Source organism: Vanrija albida, assembly GCF_041260175.1.
Source record: "Vanrija albida strain AlHP1 chromosome Unknown contig_3, whole genome shotgun sequence".
NCBI classification, from domain to species: Eukaryota; Fungi; Basidiomycota; class Tremellomycetes; order Trichosporonales; family Trichosporonaceae; genus Vanrija; species Vanrija albida.
Window position 1 is genome coordinate 2,768,497 of NW_027191422.1, and position 12,814 is coordinate 2,781,310.

Below are 12,814 nucleotides of genomic sequence, written 5' to 3' on the forward strand. Positions count from 1 at the left end.
ATTCATAAAACTACAACTGCTGTAAACCAAAGAGAAGGAAGTCACGCCCTAGGCCTAGGCCATGGCGAGGCCGACTCCCCATTCGACGCGATCCTCCTGATCCTCGTCGTCGATGAGAAACGGTTTTCGAAAGGGTGCAGGCAGATAGCGCGTCTGCTGCTGTTTGGGATTGTACTCGGCGGGCTCGAGGGCAAAGGCTTTGGATATCCCAGCGCTGAGGTCGTCGAGGTCGTCGAGTGACTCGCACGACGCATCGAGTGGCGGTGTGCGACAGCAATGATCGTCCTCGTCCTCGAGCGAGTCGGTCGAGCACGACGAGAGCGACCGGCGCATGAGAGGAGGCGGTGACACCTGGAGGCAGATATCGTCGTCGGCGCAAGGAGGGGTGTAGGCGAAGTAGTCGCCGTAGCCCTGGGCAGCTGGAGCGGCCACCTCCGCAGGTACCTCCTGCAGAGGGGCGTTCTCGGCCTGCTCCGTGGCGACATCCTCGACGTGCTGGGGCTTCTCAGGCTCCGAGAGCTCGAGCCAAGTCGTCGAAGAGACCTCGTCGTAGTCGTCCTCGTCGTCGTCGTCGACAGCGGCGACCTCGACGACCGTCACATCAGACGAGGTGGTCTCCTCGCCGTAGGTAACAGCCGAGTCGAGCGTGTAGGCCTGGAAGCCGTTCACGTCGTAGTACTCGACGTCGTACGTCTCGGCCCACTCGGAAGCGGCCATGACGCTGACGCCGTCCTCGTCCGACGCGTCGTCGAGGACGTCATCGAGCCAGCGCTGCTCGACGTTCTCGAGCTCGTCCTCCTCCTCGTCCTCCTCAGAGAGGGTGTCGAGGCCGAGGGCGGTGGGAGCGCGCCAGTTGGTGAGCTCGGTGGGGCCCTGCTCGAGCGAGGCCCAAGCGGAGCGGACGGCCTCGCGAACGAGGACGCCGCGGAGAAGGGCGAAGCCGGGCTCGCGGGAGCCGACGGGTGCCTCGAGGTCGGTGAGCTTGCGGTTCGAGAGGCTCAGGAGGCGGACGCCAAGAGGCGTGAGGGTGGGGGCGACCGAAGACGAGAAGTGCATGTTTGCGGTCTTTCCGGGGGTAGGAGTGTTGTAGGAAACAATCAGAGTGTTGTTTGACAGATAGTCTGGCACTGCGGTGGTGCGGTTGTTCAAGCTGGTGGCGGCGGCGGTGCGCGGGTTTAGTCGCCTAGAGTCGATGGTGGTCCGTGGGGCGGAGTTGTCTGGAGAGATACTGGTGTAGCGGGCAGAAGGGGAGCTCGCATAGGTGTTGTAGGTGGAGTATGGGACATAATGGTCAAGCGGGGAGCTTTGGGCGCTGGTTGGCGACAACGTGGTGTTGAGGCGGGGGGGTTGGTGGGGGGTTGTTATTGTTGGTTGTTGGGGGTGGGTCGCGTTATAGGCAGCGGGGTGCTTAGCAGGACATTGTGTAGGTTGTCAATGTCGAGTGTGGTGCAGTAGAGGATGTGTTTGTGAGGGGAAGACGCGGGTTGTTGTCGTCGGCCGACGTGTTATATGTGGGCCGTGGATGCCAAGTTGTTGCGTGATGGGCCAAAGTGTGTCGAGTCGGGTTGACAAAGCGTTGCCGCCACTTTGTTTCCCTGAATGACTGTACCCTGACTGTCGCCGCCGTCCCTTTGCCCGCCCTATTCCCCGGGCCCTGAAAGCTCCCGGCACCGACGACAGTGGTGGTGGGTGCCTCAGCAGTCGTCGGAACGAGTCCGCAGTTGTCCTGCTACTGAACCGCGGCCAATGTTTCCAGGGTGACAAAGCCTGAAGTCTGGCGTGCCGAGGTCCAGAGCGTGCCAAGCAACACAACCGTGACCGTAATGGAAGTCGCATCACCTCAGCTCGGCCGTCTCCGAATCCGCCTGACGCTAGTACGCACGCCTCTCGGTCCGACATATGTATTGTTAGGCTGTGAAACAATGACGAGGGCGGCGCGGCAGCGACTATTCATGACTACTAGTACAGTGGAGCAGTGACGACGACGGGTCGCGACCGCCGTCGTGTCAGCTCGGGTCCTCGTACACAGCACAGTCATTGTTTCGCATGGCGCATCAGTGCGCGAGATGAGACACGGTCGGTGCGAGCAGCAGTGGCTTTTCCAACGGCGCCGCCGCTGTCGTGGAAAACACTTCGGGATACGGACGGCGGAGTGCCCGTCGCGCCCATCGCCCCGTCAATAGCATGCATGCATTATTCGGCCTGGCCCGAAGAGTAACGCCGTGCAGAAGAGCGCTGGCAGCCAACTCGCCCGCCGCTCATCCGCTCTTGCCGCCGCCTGCCTGCCTGCAAGGCCTGCTTGCCGCCGCGCCGCGCACCCGTCGCGCCGCACCCGCCCACCCGACAGCCACCTTATTCCCACATCCCGCCAAACTAACTCGCACACGGGGCTGAATAAGCGAATGGTAATGTGAATGAGAACTGGGCTAATCCCGCGAGCACCCTGGTTGCTTGGAGCGGCCCGGCGAGACAGGGCGAAAAACCAAATCGCTGGCCGCTGCCGTCGCGTGCAGCTGGCCGTTCGGCCGTTCCTGCAAAGCAATGTGCTAGCACGTGTGCACGGTTGAACGTATCCCACTCAACGTGCTGGCCGACATTAGCGAGGCGGCTGCTATGCGGCCGTCCGCAAGACAAGATTCCAGCGATCATCTGGGGTTGGTCGGAGGCCACGCGGAGACGCTGCCGGGTGCGGCGGTTGTACAATGCTTCATGGGGAGAACGGCCTGTGTGCGGCGGGCCGGTCGCCCAAGTAGCCGTCGTAGCCGGGCAGAGCGTCCATGCGACCGGGAGAGGCCGGACAAGGCAGCACCGACCTCGGAGAAGCAACCTCGGAGAAGCAACCTCGGGAGAGGCAACCTCGGAGAAGCTCGAGGCATTGACGGGTTTGATGCCCAGCGACGGCGCAGTCCTCCCTTCCGACTTCTCGGCGGTGGCGTACGACCCCTGCTGCGCTCGCCGCCTACGCCTCCCTCCCTCCACAACCCAAAAAGCAAGCTGCTATGCCTTCTACCCGAATCGAACGGGTGACCTTTCCATAGCACTACCATACTAGTGGAAAATTCTAGCCACTGAACTAAGAAGGCGCACAAGATTGCGAGGGCCTCGGTATCTTTCGGGCGTGCCGATCCACACGACCGTCCATCACGCTCATCACGCACAATCACGCATCGCCGCGCTGTTGACACGACTGCATGTCCCGACGCGAACGGATGCCACTTACGCGTTGTCGCCTGACGCGCCTCACGGTCGCGTATCGCGTCTCGTCACGCGCTGACACTCCGCCAGCGACCCACGTCGCGACACCGCACGCCATCCCTCTCGCCATCCTCGCCGAGTCCACGGCCTCGCTGATCGCCTCCCGCGCAGATCCGCCTGATCGCGCACGGCTCTGCCGCTCACGACGTGCTTGGAAAACAGGCAGCACGAGGTTGGAAAAGGCGGTGGGGGCGGCGGTGCGAGCGTGGCGCCGCCCGTGGCTGGGTATCCTAATGTGGCTTGCTCCTCCTGTCGCTGTCCGGCCGACCGACATTCATCTCATTGTCCAGACTCATGCCGGAGCATTGTCCACGCTACTTCCACACACGGGCATCGGCCCGAGCTTGACGCCGCGCCGAGATCTGTCCAGCAGCTAGCCGCCATACCGCCGTGTCCGCGGCCGTCCGGTGTATCGGCGCTCAAGGCCCATTGGAACTCGGCAAAGAAAAGTTGGAACTCGGCAGCCTGGCAATGGAAATATGGCGGGCGTGCCCCGCCTCACCGTCCTGAAGGTGACTGCCAGATGCCGGTCGGCCAAGTGTACGGCATAGGGTCCGAGGTGCCTGTCGACCCTGATCTCCGCTGTCCCTTGCTGCTTAAATTCCACAAGCTCGGAGGGCCACTCCATCTCCGCGTGGTTTGGCAGTGTTAACCGAGCTCCTCACCACGCATCCATGCATGCACAAGGGAGGCAAAAACGTAGATTTACGCTGCCTTCTACCCGAATCGAACGGGTGACCTTTCCATAGCATGTCCATACTAGTGGAAAATTCTAGCCACTGAACTAAGAAGGCGGGCGATAAATTCATTTTCCCGGTTTGTGTTGAGGCGGAGCTACGATGGGCAGGGGGGGAGCAGATGATCGTCGTGGTGTGTGCAGATTCGGTCGAGTTGACGCACGTTGGCGGTCGGTATGCATGCTATGCATGTCGTACATCCCCGTGACATGCATTCGGGGCGATCCTTGCTCCGCGTGCCGTGCGATGGGGCGTTGGAGGGGGGGCGGTGTCGGCGAGTCATGGGGCTGTGCGCCGAGGCATTGGGGTGGTTGTTTTGCATCAAGGGGGGCTGGGGGCACTTCTGTGGGCGCTGGGTATCGCTGGCAGTGTGTGTATGCTTCATTTGCTCGGCTGGTGGTGATGGAGGTGGGATATTGGGATGTGGCTGAGAACAAGTGTAAAGCACTTGTTGATGCTACCAGGTCTCCATCGAGCAACCGAACCGCGCATCCGCGCACCAGCCATGCGCATCTCCCTGCGACCCACAAGTATACAAGACATTCAATACAACACTCAAGGCACAAGGGGGAGGCCGTGCAAGGTCCCCAGGACCCCCCATACCCCCCAACTGGTCCGAAAGACGGGCACAAACCGATGCTGGTAGGTGTTAACAGTCGGGGTTGTCCCCAAGGTACCTTCACGACCAACGACGGGGGGCAGTGATACTCAAGTACATTATATACTGATAAATGCCGAGCGTGCATCCCCATGAGATGCCAATATCATGTAATGGGGAGTAACAGCCCATGGGGATGTACGCCGAGACCGCCTTACAAAATCGTCCCCGTTTGCCGCTCCCCATACCTATGCATGGCTCAAACCCGCACAATCCAAATATATCTATCCCCCAATCGTGCACGACAACCAAAAAGGCCACGCACGAAGCGTGGCTGCGTGCAACGCCGGCGAAGGCCCGAAGGGTGTCGAGTGAGCAGTGAGCGGCCGGTTGCTGGCCGCCACACCACCACGTGGTCGTGCCTGAGCCACCCGCCACAACTCACCCGTCCGTCATATGTCATAGTCATCTGCATCCCTCCATCTCCCACTCTCTCAGCATGGCCCCGATCCCACGCGCACAGCGCGCCAGCCCCGCAGTGGCCGGGTACATCGCCTCGAACCTCCGCGCCGGCGTGTACCCCGCGATCCCGGCGCTTCTCCCGCCGACCGGGCTCGCAGCGCAGCGCGTCACCGAGCTTACGCGGGAGCTGGTCACAAGCCGCGGCGGCGAGCTCGCGCGCTGGCTCTCTTCCCGCCCGCGCCCGGCCGGCGCGGGCTTCGAGCGCGTGCTCCGCGATCTGGCGCGGCACACTCGCAGCCTCGACGCGATGCTCGTGAGTGCCCGGCCCGGGTGGGCTGACATGAACAGAAAGGGCCCACCCCAGAGGCGTCCGCGACGCGCGCGGAGGTCGACGCCGCGCTCGCCCACCTCCCCGCCGCGGCGCGCGCGCTGCTGGCAGACGAGGAACAGCACCCGTTCAAGCCGTTCGGGTACGAGGACGCGCTGGCCCTCGCGGCTGCTAGGTGGTTCAAGCACGAGTACTTCCGCTGGGTGGACCCGATCAAGTGCGCGCAGTGCGGCGGCGCGACGCGCGGCTCGGGCTCGGGCCAGCCGACGGCTGAGGAGCGCGCCGGCGGGGCGGGGCGCGTCGAGCTGCATACGTGCACCCAGTGCTCTGCTGTGCGCCGCTTCCCGAGGTACAACGAGGTCAAGGCGCTCATGGGCTCGCGCGAGGGGCGGTGTGGTGAGTGCGCCGCCCGCGGACAGAGGCTGACGGCCAGGCGAGTTTGCGCAGCTCTTCTACGTCTTCTTCCTTGCGCTGGGTCTCGAAGCACGCTATGTGTGGAACAGGTGCGTCGGGGCGGCGGGCGGCGGCTGACCTGTAGCGAGGACCATGTCTGGACCGAGTACTGGTCGCCAGAGCTGGGACACTGGGTGCATGTCGATTCGTGGTGCGTACGGCGCTGGGACGCGGGGCCAGAGCTGACGCCCCGCAGCGAGGCCGAGACGTCCAAACCCCTGCTCTATGACCGCGGATGGGGCAAGAAGCAGGCGTACTGCTTTGCCGTTGGCGCCTCGGGCGCAGAGGATGTGACGCGCGCGTACGTCGACAACTGGGACGAGTGCCTCGCGCGCAGGCGGGCCAAGGACCTCGGCGGCGGGCCAGTGTCCGAGGCATATCTCGCCCAGCTCATCCTCGCGCTCACGGTCGAGTGCCGCGCCCACATCGGCGACGATGAGTGCGCCCGCCTCGAGAGCATGGACGAGGCGCAGCAGCGCTGGATTGACAACGAGAAGGGCCGTTGGGCCGAGGCCGAGCGCGCCAACCTCCGCGGGAGGGAGAGCGGGCCGGAAGAGTGGCGTGCGGAGCGCGACGAGCTGGGCGCGGGCGAGTAGGCGGCGGACGAGGGCATCGCACAGTTCCGACCACGACGCACACGACCTTACACCATACACACGGCCACATTGCCCTACCTGTACGATATCTAGACAGTTGCCGCAGCTCAGCCACCCCATCGCCGACGCACCCACACTTGCACTCGCCCCGCCCGTGCTCGTGCCATACCATGCATATGCTATTACTTCCTGTGGAAGGGTATCCTGAAGCCGCTCAGCAGCGCGCGGCTGAACTCCTGCGCGTCCTTGCCGCGGGCGGTGGTCTTGATGTGGATGTGGAAACCGGGAACACGCGGGAAGTTGTCGATGTTGGCCTCGACCTGGGGGAAGAGGGCGGCGGCCTGGCGAGACAGGCCGAACGAGACAACACCGCTGAGGGCCGAGGGCGATGTCTTGGACGCGCTCGACGAGGGCAGCGGGATGCCGGGGAATTCACGGATACGGGGGAGGACAAAGTCGACGAGCGACTGGAGGAAGTCGTACATGGCGTCGCCGCGGAGCTCGACCTTTGCGGCGACGGGCATGCCCGCGCGGAGCTTGAACGCGGCCGCACCGTTCCTCGACACGACGACCTGCACGCCGGACGAGGCGCGTCCGCCGCCCTGCATCGACTCGCCAGAGATGGCCTTGAGGAGCATGATGCCGTTGAGCAGCTGGTGCTTGCTGCTGATGGCCTCCTTGACCATGGTGTGGAGCGTGATCGACTCGATCTCGGGGATGCGGTCGGCCGTGATGCCCTTGGTCACCTGCTTGACTGGGCGGTTTCCGCGGGGTGCCGACGCGGGGCGGTTGGCCTCGTAGCCTGTCACGGGGGCCTGCTCGCCCTGCGCGCTGGCGACGGCGTTGGCGACCGCCACGTCGGCAGCGGCCGTCGCGCGGTGGTTGTACGTCATGTACATGATGTCCGAGGCGAGCGTGTTGTTGTAGTGGTCGCGGTAGCGCACCTGGTGCGTCGGGCCGAGGTGGACCTCGGGGATGGTCCAGGTGTCGGCGGGGGCAGCCGAGGTCGAGGCGGCGGCGGCGGCCGAAGACGACGACGACGCGTAGCGCACGCTCGCGGCGAGCGGCGAGAAGGACGCCGCGCGCGAGGCCGAGGCGACTGCTGTGCGAAGGGACATGGTGGGGGCTAGCAAGTCGATGGTACAACGAGTCTTGCGAGCGATAAAAGCCAGAGGGATGCAATGTCGGACAGGCGCGGCCAAGTGGAAAGTTGCGACTTTTTGCTTCCGCCTCGGCGGTCTGGCTGGCTCGTCTTCGGCCCTGTGGTGGTGGGTGACCTGCCCACGGTGCTGGCCGTGACGTCGACCTCGAGCCCACGTCCGCGTCCATCGCACATACACTCCATCACGACACCGCCGACAGACACGGCGCAACGACACCTCGGCCGGTTCACTCGGCACACCGGCACACAGCGCAGCAACGCACCATGCCCGCGCCGCCCCTGTCTATCCTCCAGTCGCTGTCCCCGCGCGTGGCCGTCCTGGCGTCGGACGATGTGGCCGACTCGTGCGCAGCGAACGGGTGCGCAGGCCTCGAAGAGCTCCTGCGCCCATGGGAGGGCGGTACCGACCGGGGTGGGTGGACGCCGACACCGGCCGTAGTGCCGATCGAGACGAGCTAACACTTGCAGTGTCCATCCTCTCCACGACGCTCACGCCCACGGTCCACCCCACGTTCCCGCTCCGCTTTGTCTCCTACGCGTCCGTGTACGCCAACCCGGGGCTCGCGTCGCCCAACCCCGAGCTGGTGGTCGACGTGATCGGCTCGGGTGTTGGCAAGCTCAGGCCAGGTGCGTGAGCGGAGGGGAAGAGGGCTGACCCAGCAGAGGACGAACAGCACTATGCCCTCACGCGCGCAGTGCTCCTCGCCTCGCGCCCACTCGCACCGTACGAGACGTTCAACCACCCCGTCGGCGTGCTGTTTGCCGTGTCGACGTCGACGCCAGACCCGCTGGCCACACTCACACGGCTGTACGGCCAGGCGGTCGGCACCGGCGCCCAGGCGGCGCCGTGGATGGACGGCGTGCAGGTGCTCAAGTTCTTTGTCGTCGTGCACGACGTGTCGAAGCGCGGCGAGGATTTGACAGCGGCGAATGAGCTGCTTGCAGCGGTCAAGAAGTCGTACGGCCCCCACTCGACGCTGCTCGTCATCAACAGCAGGAAAGACCTGCCCGCCCTGCCGACACCAGTCGCGACTCCGCACTCAGAAGTGCCCGTCCCGCCGCCCAAGGACAACGACGACCCGTCAGCCCTGTCCCAGCTGTATGCCTCGACCATGTCGTCGTTTATCCTCAGCCCAGTGGCGACTGTTGCGGCGGAAACAGACGACGAGGTGAAGGCCAAGAAACGGTACGCTGGTAGGCTCAGCCCAGACGACATTCAGCGACTCATCGCACTCGTCCGCGAGCTCGTTATCCAGAGCCTTGTGCCGTGGATGGAGGCCAGGGTGCGCGAGTGGAACGAGGCGTACCAATCCAACAAGCGAGGCATCACCGGCAGGCTGTTCGGCGCCGGCCGCAAGCTGTTTGGTAGCCGCCCGCAGAGCCCGGCGCCAGCAGGTGGAGGAGGATACAACGCGATCAAGGGCTACTACCCTGCGAACTCGACAGAGGCACTATCGCGACGCCTCGCAGACTTCGCCTTCATGCTTCGAGACTACCGCTACGCATCGGGCGTGTACGACACCTTGCGCCGCGACTACACCCAGGACCGAGCGTTTAGGTACGCGTCGGCCGCGACAGAGATGTTCGGCCTCTCGCAGCTGCTGTCGCACACCTACTTCTTGCCCAACACGCCGCCATCAAGCCGGCCAACACCACTCACCAACCTGCAGCACTCGGACGTGTCGTCGTGGCTCGAACAGTCTGTGCTGCAGTACCTCGGCCGACCGCCTGCGGTTCAGATCCAGCTCGACGCACTACGCATCACGGTCCTCTACTACGAGGCTTGGAAAGCCATCAACGAGTGGCGCGGTGTCGGTGCGGCGCTCGTACGAGCAGCGGGCGAGGCCGAAGAGGCGGCCTGTGCCGTGCTCATCGAGGAGGCGGCCAGTGCAGACACCAAGGGCGGCAAGAGCCAGCGAGGCCACAGACGTCAGGCCTTCCATCTCGTCATGGCAGCGAGACGGTACGAGAAGGCTGGACTCAAGTACTACTCGCGCCGCTGCCTTGAGCGGGCTTCAGATCTCATGCGCGGCGCGGCTTGGACTGCGGCAAATGACCGGATAGAGTACTCGCTCGGTCGACAGGCCTACACGCTCGGCGAGAGCAACCTCGCTGTCGAGCACTTCCTGCGCCTGATGCAGCGCAAAGACACACAGTTTGCCGAGCACCAGGGCATGGTTCTTGAGGATATGGCTCAGGCGTACGAGCACCTCGCCGCGCAGCCGGAACAGCTCGAGGCGATCAAGGACAAGCTCCACCTCCCAACGCCAGTCTTCAACAAAGCCAAGACGCGCATCGTGCTGCCCGCTGAGGCGTCGTCGCGCGGGTCAAGCGAGGCATGGTCTGAGCTCGACTCGCGCGCTCTTGGCCATTGGGACAGGAAGGGCAAGAAACCCATGAGCCTGCTTCCGGACCGCTCCCGCATCGTCGCTGCTGTCGGCGAAACGTTCCACGTCGAGTTGACGGCCTCGAACCCGTTAAACTCGCCGCTCGTGCTGACGGGCGTGACGGTTTCTCTGGACCCTGGCGCGTCGCTCGACATTGAGACGATCAATGAGATCGAGCTCGACCCGTACGAGACGCGCCAGATTGCTCTCGCTGTCACTCCAAAGGCTGCAGGCACCTTCACCGCCATGGCTGCGTTGTTCAACTTCCACCGCTTCTTCCCTTGTGTCGAGTCGCTCGAGCGCCGCGGTCGCCGATTGAACAACACCAAGGCGCAGCGCTTGACACCGACGTACGCCAAGGACACGACGTTGACGGTGCACGTCGAGGCCTCGAGCCCGCGTGTTGCCATCGAGATGTTTGGCGTCCCAGAGTCGCTGTACGAGGGCGAGGTTGTGGAAGCCCAAATCAAATTACAGAACCGCGGCGCACTGGCTGTCGAGAATGTCCAGCTCGTGACCAACGTGTACGGTATTCTAACATTACAAGGTGGGTTGGTAGACCTCGCGGCACTGACGGCGCAGAACATACCCAGCATACCGATACCCCCACATCAATATCCAATACGATACAACCAAAGTCCCCGTTGGCCCTGTACCCGGGCACGATCGCGCCTGGAGACACGGCCGAGGTTGGCGTCAGGTTCACTGCGCCGTCCGCCGGCCCTGTCGAGCTGCTCGCCCTCGCTGTCTTCTCCACTGTTGACGGCGGCGCGGCGGGTGGTGCCCGACTGACGCACGCCTCGGACGTCAAAAAGCTCTTCACGATCTCGACCGACGTTACGCCTGGGCGGCAAGGCGTCCTGCTCAATGTCCAAGTGACGAGCCACGCACCGGCGCCGCTCGAGCTCAGCGCGCTCACCCCCGTGACCCCGCACTGGAAGGTGTCGCCCACGACGGCGCCTGCCGCACCGCTGTACCCGAACCAGACTCTGCGCACCATCCTGTCCGTTTCGCCATCTGGCCCCAGCGGACCGGATCCAGGCCAGCCGTCTCTGGTGGCAAACCTCGGCCGCGTGCTGCAGCACAACTACGACACTTTGGCCCCGATCGAACCGGCATCAGTGGAGCTTACGCTTCCGGACGGTGACTCGGGCTACCTGCTCTCTCGCCGGCGGTACCGACTGCGCTTCGCCGCACACAACTTTGCGGCGCTGCCCAAGGAGCTCGTGCCCAAGGTGGTTCCACTGTTCGACCCGCTCGACCTCGATCTCGCATTCTCATGGTCGCAAGGAGAGCGCCGTGGCCACGCCGCAGTGCACGGCCTGCTGCCTGCTCCGCGGTTCAGCATCGTTGAGGGCCTGCGCCGCGAGATCGAGTCACAGACGGGCGCGGCCAAGCGCACAATGTACGAGGAGACTGGACGGCTGCAGCGTGCGCTGGCCGACTCGGTCCTCGACGGCGTATACGCGACCGAGGAGGACCCGATTGTCGTCCGCGCGCGTGTGCCGTCTGCCAAGGCCGGACGCGTCGTACATGACTTTAGCAAGGGGTAAGTATGGCCCTCCAGGTCTTGGGCATCGCTGACGCCCCAGCTCGCTCGTGCTGCCCGTGACGATCGAGGTGCAGAACCGTTCGCCGGCGCTGTCGGCGCGTTGGGCGCTGCGGCTCCCGGGCCCCCAAGCACAGTCTTTCGCGTCGGCGTTCCCCGCACCACCAATATACACTGGCGCGCTCGCGCACCGCGGTGCGCTTGCGCCTGGGGAGAGCGCGACGATCGAAACGGGGCTGTGGGTCGTGGAGAGCGGGCTTGCGAGCCACGGCGGATGGGAGGTGCTTGGAGAGACTGGCGACGGGGACCCGGCAGACATTACGCCAAGCGACGAAGATGAGGCGGCTGCCCCGGCGTGGGCGCCACGTGCATCGTGGGCGTCTGTCGCGCCGCTGAGCACGGTCGAGGTTGTCCAGTCGTAGCTCGGGGAGATGCATCGTGACGTCGTGTGCGCGCGTGTGGCAGCAAGCAGGAGGCAGGCAGCATGGCCCAACAAGGCACGACTCGTGACGGCTAGTGACGCGGTTGGCTGGCGAGATCAGTGATCAGTGATCTTGGATCAGGTAAAAGTCACGTGATGTGATCCGACAAACAAGCACAAACACTTGCCATCGATCAGGTGGTCGTCACTCTGCCCTGATCAGCCTCACCCCCCCCAAACGCACCCACACGACAATAAAAGGAGCACCCAGTCTATCTTGTTACCTCTATTACACTCTCTCTCTCACCACCACCCCCCAACTTTAAACTACTACAACATGTCTGGACGCGGAAAGGGCGGCAAGGGTCTCGGCAAGGGCGGCGCCAAGCGTCACCGCAAGGTTCTTCGTGACAACATCCAGTGCGTAGGCCCACATGCTGCTTAGAGCCAAGCTGACATAGCCAGGGGTATCACCAAGCCCGCCATCCGCCGTCTCGCGCGCCGTGGTGGTGTCAAGCGTATCTCGGGCCTCATCTACGAGGAGACCCGCGGTGTTCTCAAGATCTTCGTGAGTGCTACCTTGCTCTTGAGAGTCGCTCGCTGACGCTCGCTCCCAGCTCGAGAACGTCATCCGCGACTCGGTCACCTACACCGAGCACGCCAAGCGCAAGACCGTCACCTCGCTCGACGTCGTCTACGCCCTCAAGCGCCAGGGCCGCACCCTCTACGGTTTCGGCGCTTAAGCGTTGGCCTTTTCACCTCTTCGTCTACACATCGGCCAGAGCGCGGCTTCGGCCCTCTTCGTTTTTGTTAGCATTCTCTTTGTAGCGACGGCGCAGTTGTAGGCCGATGCGACGCCCGTGCTG

The 12,814-nt window shown here is 64.0% G+C and overlaps 5 protein-coding genes and 2 non-coding genes across 7 annotated transcripts; 3 read left to right on the plus strand and 4 right to left on the minus strand.

Moving 5' to 3' along the window:
• Window positions 1–54: 54 nt before the first annotated feature.
• On the minus strand, window positions 55–1,056 carry Q8F55_004391 (uncharacterized protein; the record flags this gene model as incomplete). The annotated part of the gene is made up of 1 exon (XM_069352909.1): window positions 55–1,056. The coding sequence occupies one exon, from the start codon at window positions 1,054–1,056 to the stop codon at window positions 55–57; it is 1,002 nt and encodes a 333-aa protein (XP_069210327.1).
• A 1,944-nt stretch (window positions 1,057–3,000) lies between these two features.
• Q8F55_004392 lies at window positions 3,001–3,083 on the minus strand. The gene has a single exon. It is a non-coding gene; the product is annotated as a tRNA-Thr (tRNA).
• Window positions 3,084–3,966: 883 nt separating this feature from the next.
• Window positions 3,967–4,049, minus strand: Q8F55_004393. The gene has a single exon. It is a non-coding gene; the product is annotated as a tRNA-Thr (tRNA).
• Window positions 4,050–5,089: 1,040 nt separating this feature from the next.
• Window positions 5,090–6,429, plus strand: PNG1 (Peptide-N(4)-(N-acetyl-beta-glucosaminyl)asparagine amidase; the record flags this gene model as incomplete). Its single annotated transcript, XM_069352910.1, has 5 exons — window positions 5,090–5,365; window positions 5,401–5,776; window positions 5,814–5,883; window positions 5,919–5,984; window positions 6,030–6,429. The coding sequence occupies 5 exons, from the start codon at window positions 5,090–5,092 to the stop codon at window positions 6,427–6,429; spliced, it is 1,188 nt and encodes a 395-aa protein (XP_069210328.1).
• A 182-nt stretch (window positions 6,430–6,611) lies between these two features.
• Window positions 6,612–7,547, minus strand: mrpl7 (mitochondrial 54S ribosomal protein uL5m; the record flags this gene model as incomplete). Its single annotated transcript, XM_069352911.1, has 1 exon — window positions 6,612–7,547. The coding sequence occupies one exon, from the start codon at window positions 7,545–7,547 to the stop codon at window positions 6,612–6,614; it is 936 nt and encodes a 311-aa protein (XP_069210329.1).
• Window positions 7,548–7,855: 308 nt separating this feature from the next.
• Window positions 7,856–11,949, plus strand: Q8F55_004396 (uncharacterized protein; the record flags this gene model as incomplete). The annotated part of the gene is made up of 5 exons (XM_069352912.1): window positions 7,856–8,003; window positions 8,060–8,218; window positions 8,255–10,525; window positions 10,561–11,527; window positions 11,571–11,949. The coding sequence occupies 5 exons, from the start codon at window positions 7,856–7,858 to the stop codon at window positions 11,947–11,949; spliced, it is 3,924 nt and encodes a 1,307-aa protein (XP_069210330.1).
• A 336-nt stretch (window positions 11,950–12,285) lies between these two features.
• Window positions 12,286–12,691, plus strand: H3F3C_2 (Histone cluster 1; the record flags this gene model as incomplete). Its single annotated transcript, XM_069352913.1, has 3 exons — window positions 12,286–12,368; window positions 12,414–12,516; window positions 12,566–12,691. 3 exons carry the CDS (start codon window positions 12,286–12,288, stop codon window positions 12,689–12,691), a joined length of 312 nt encoding a protein of 103 aa, XP_069210331.1.
• Between the last annotated feature and the right edge of the window lie 123 nt (window positions 12,692–12,814).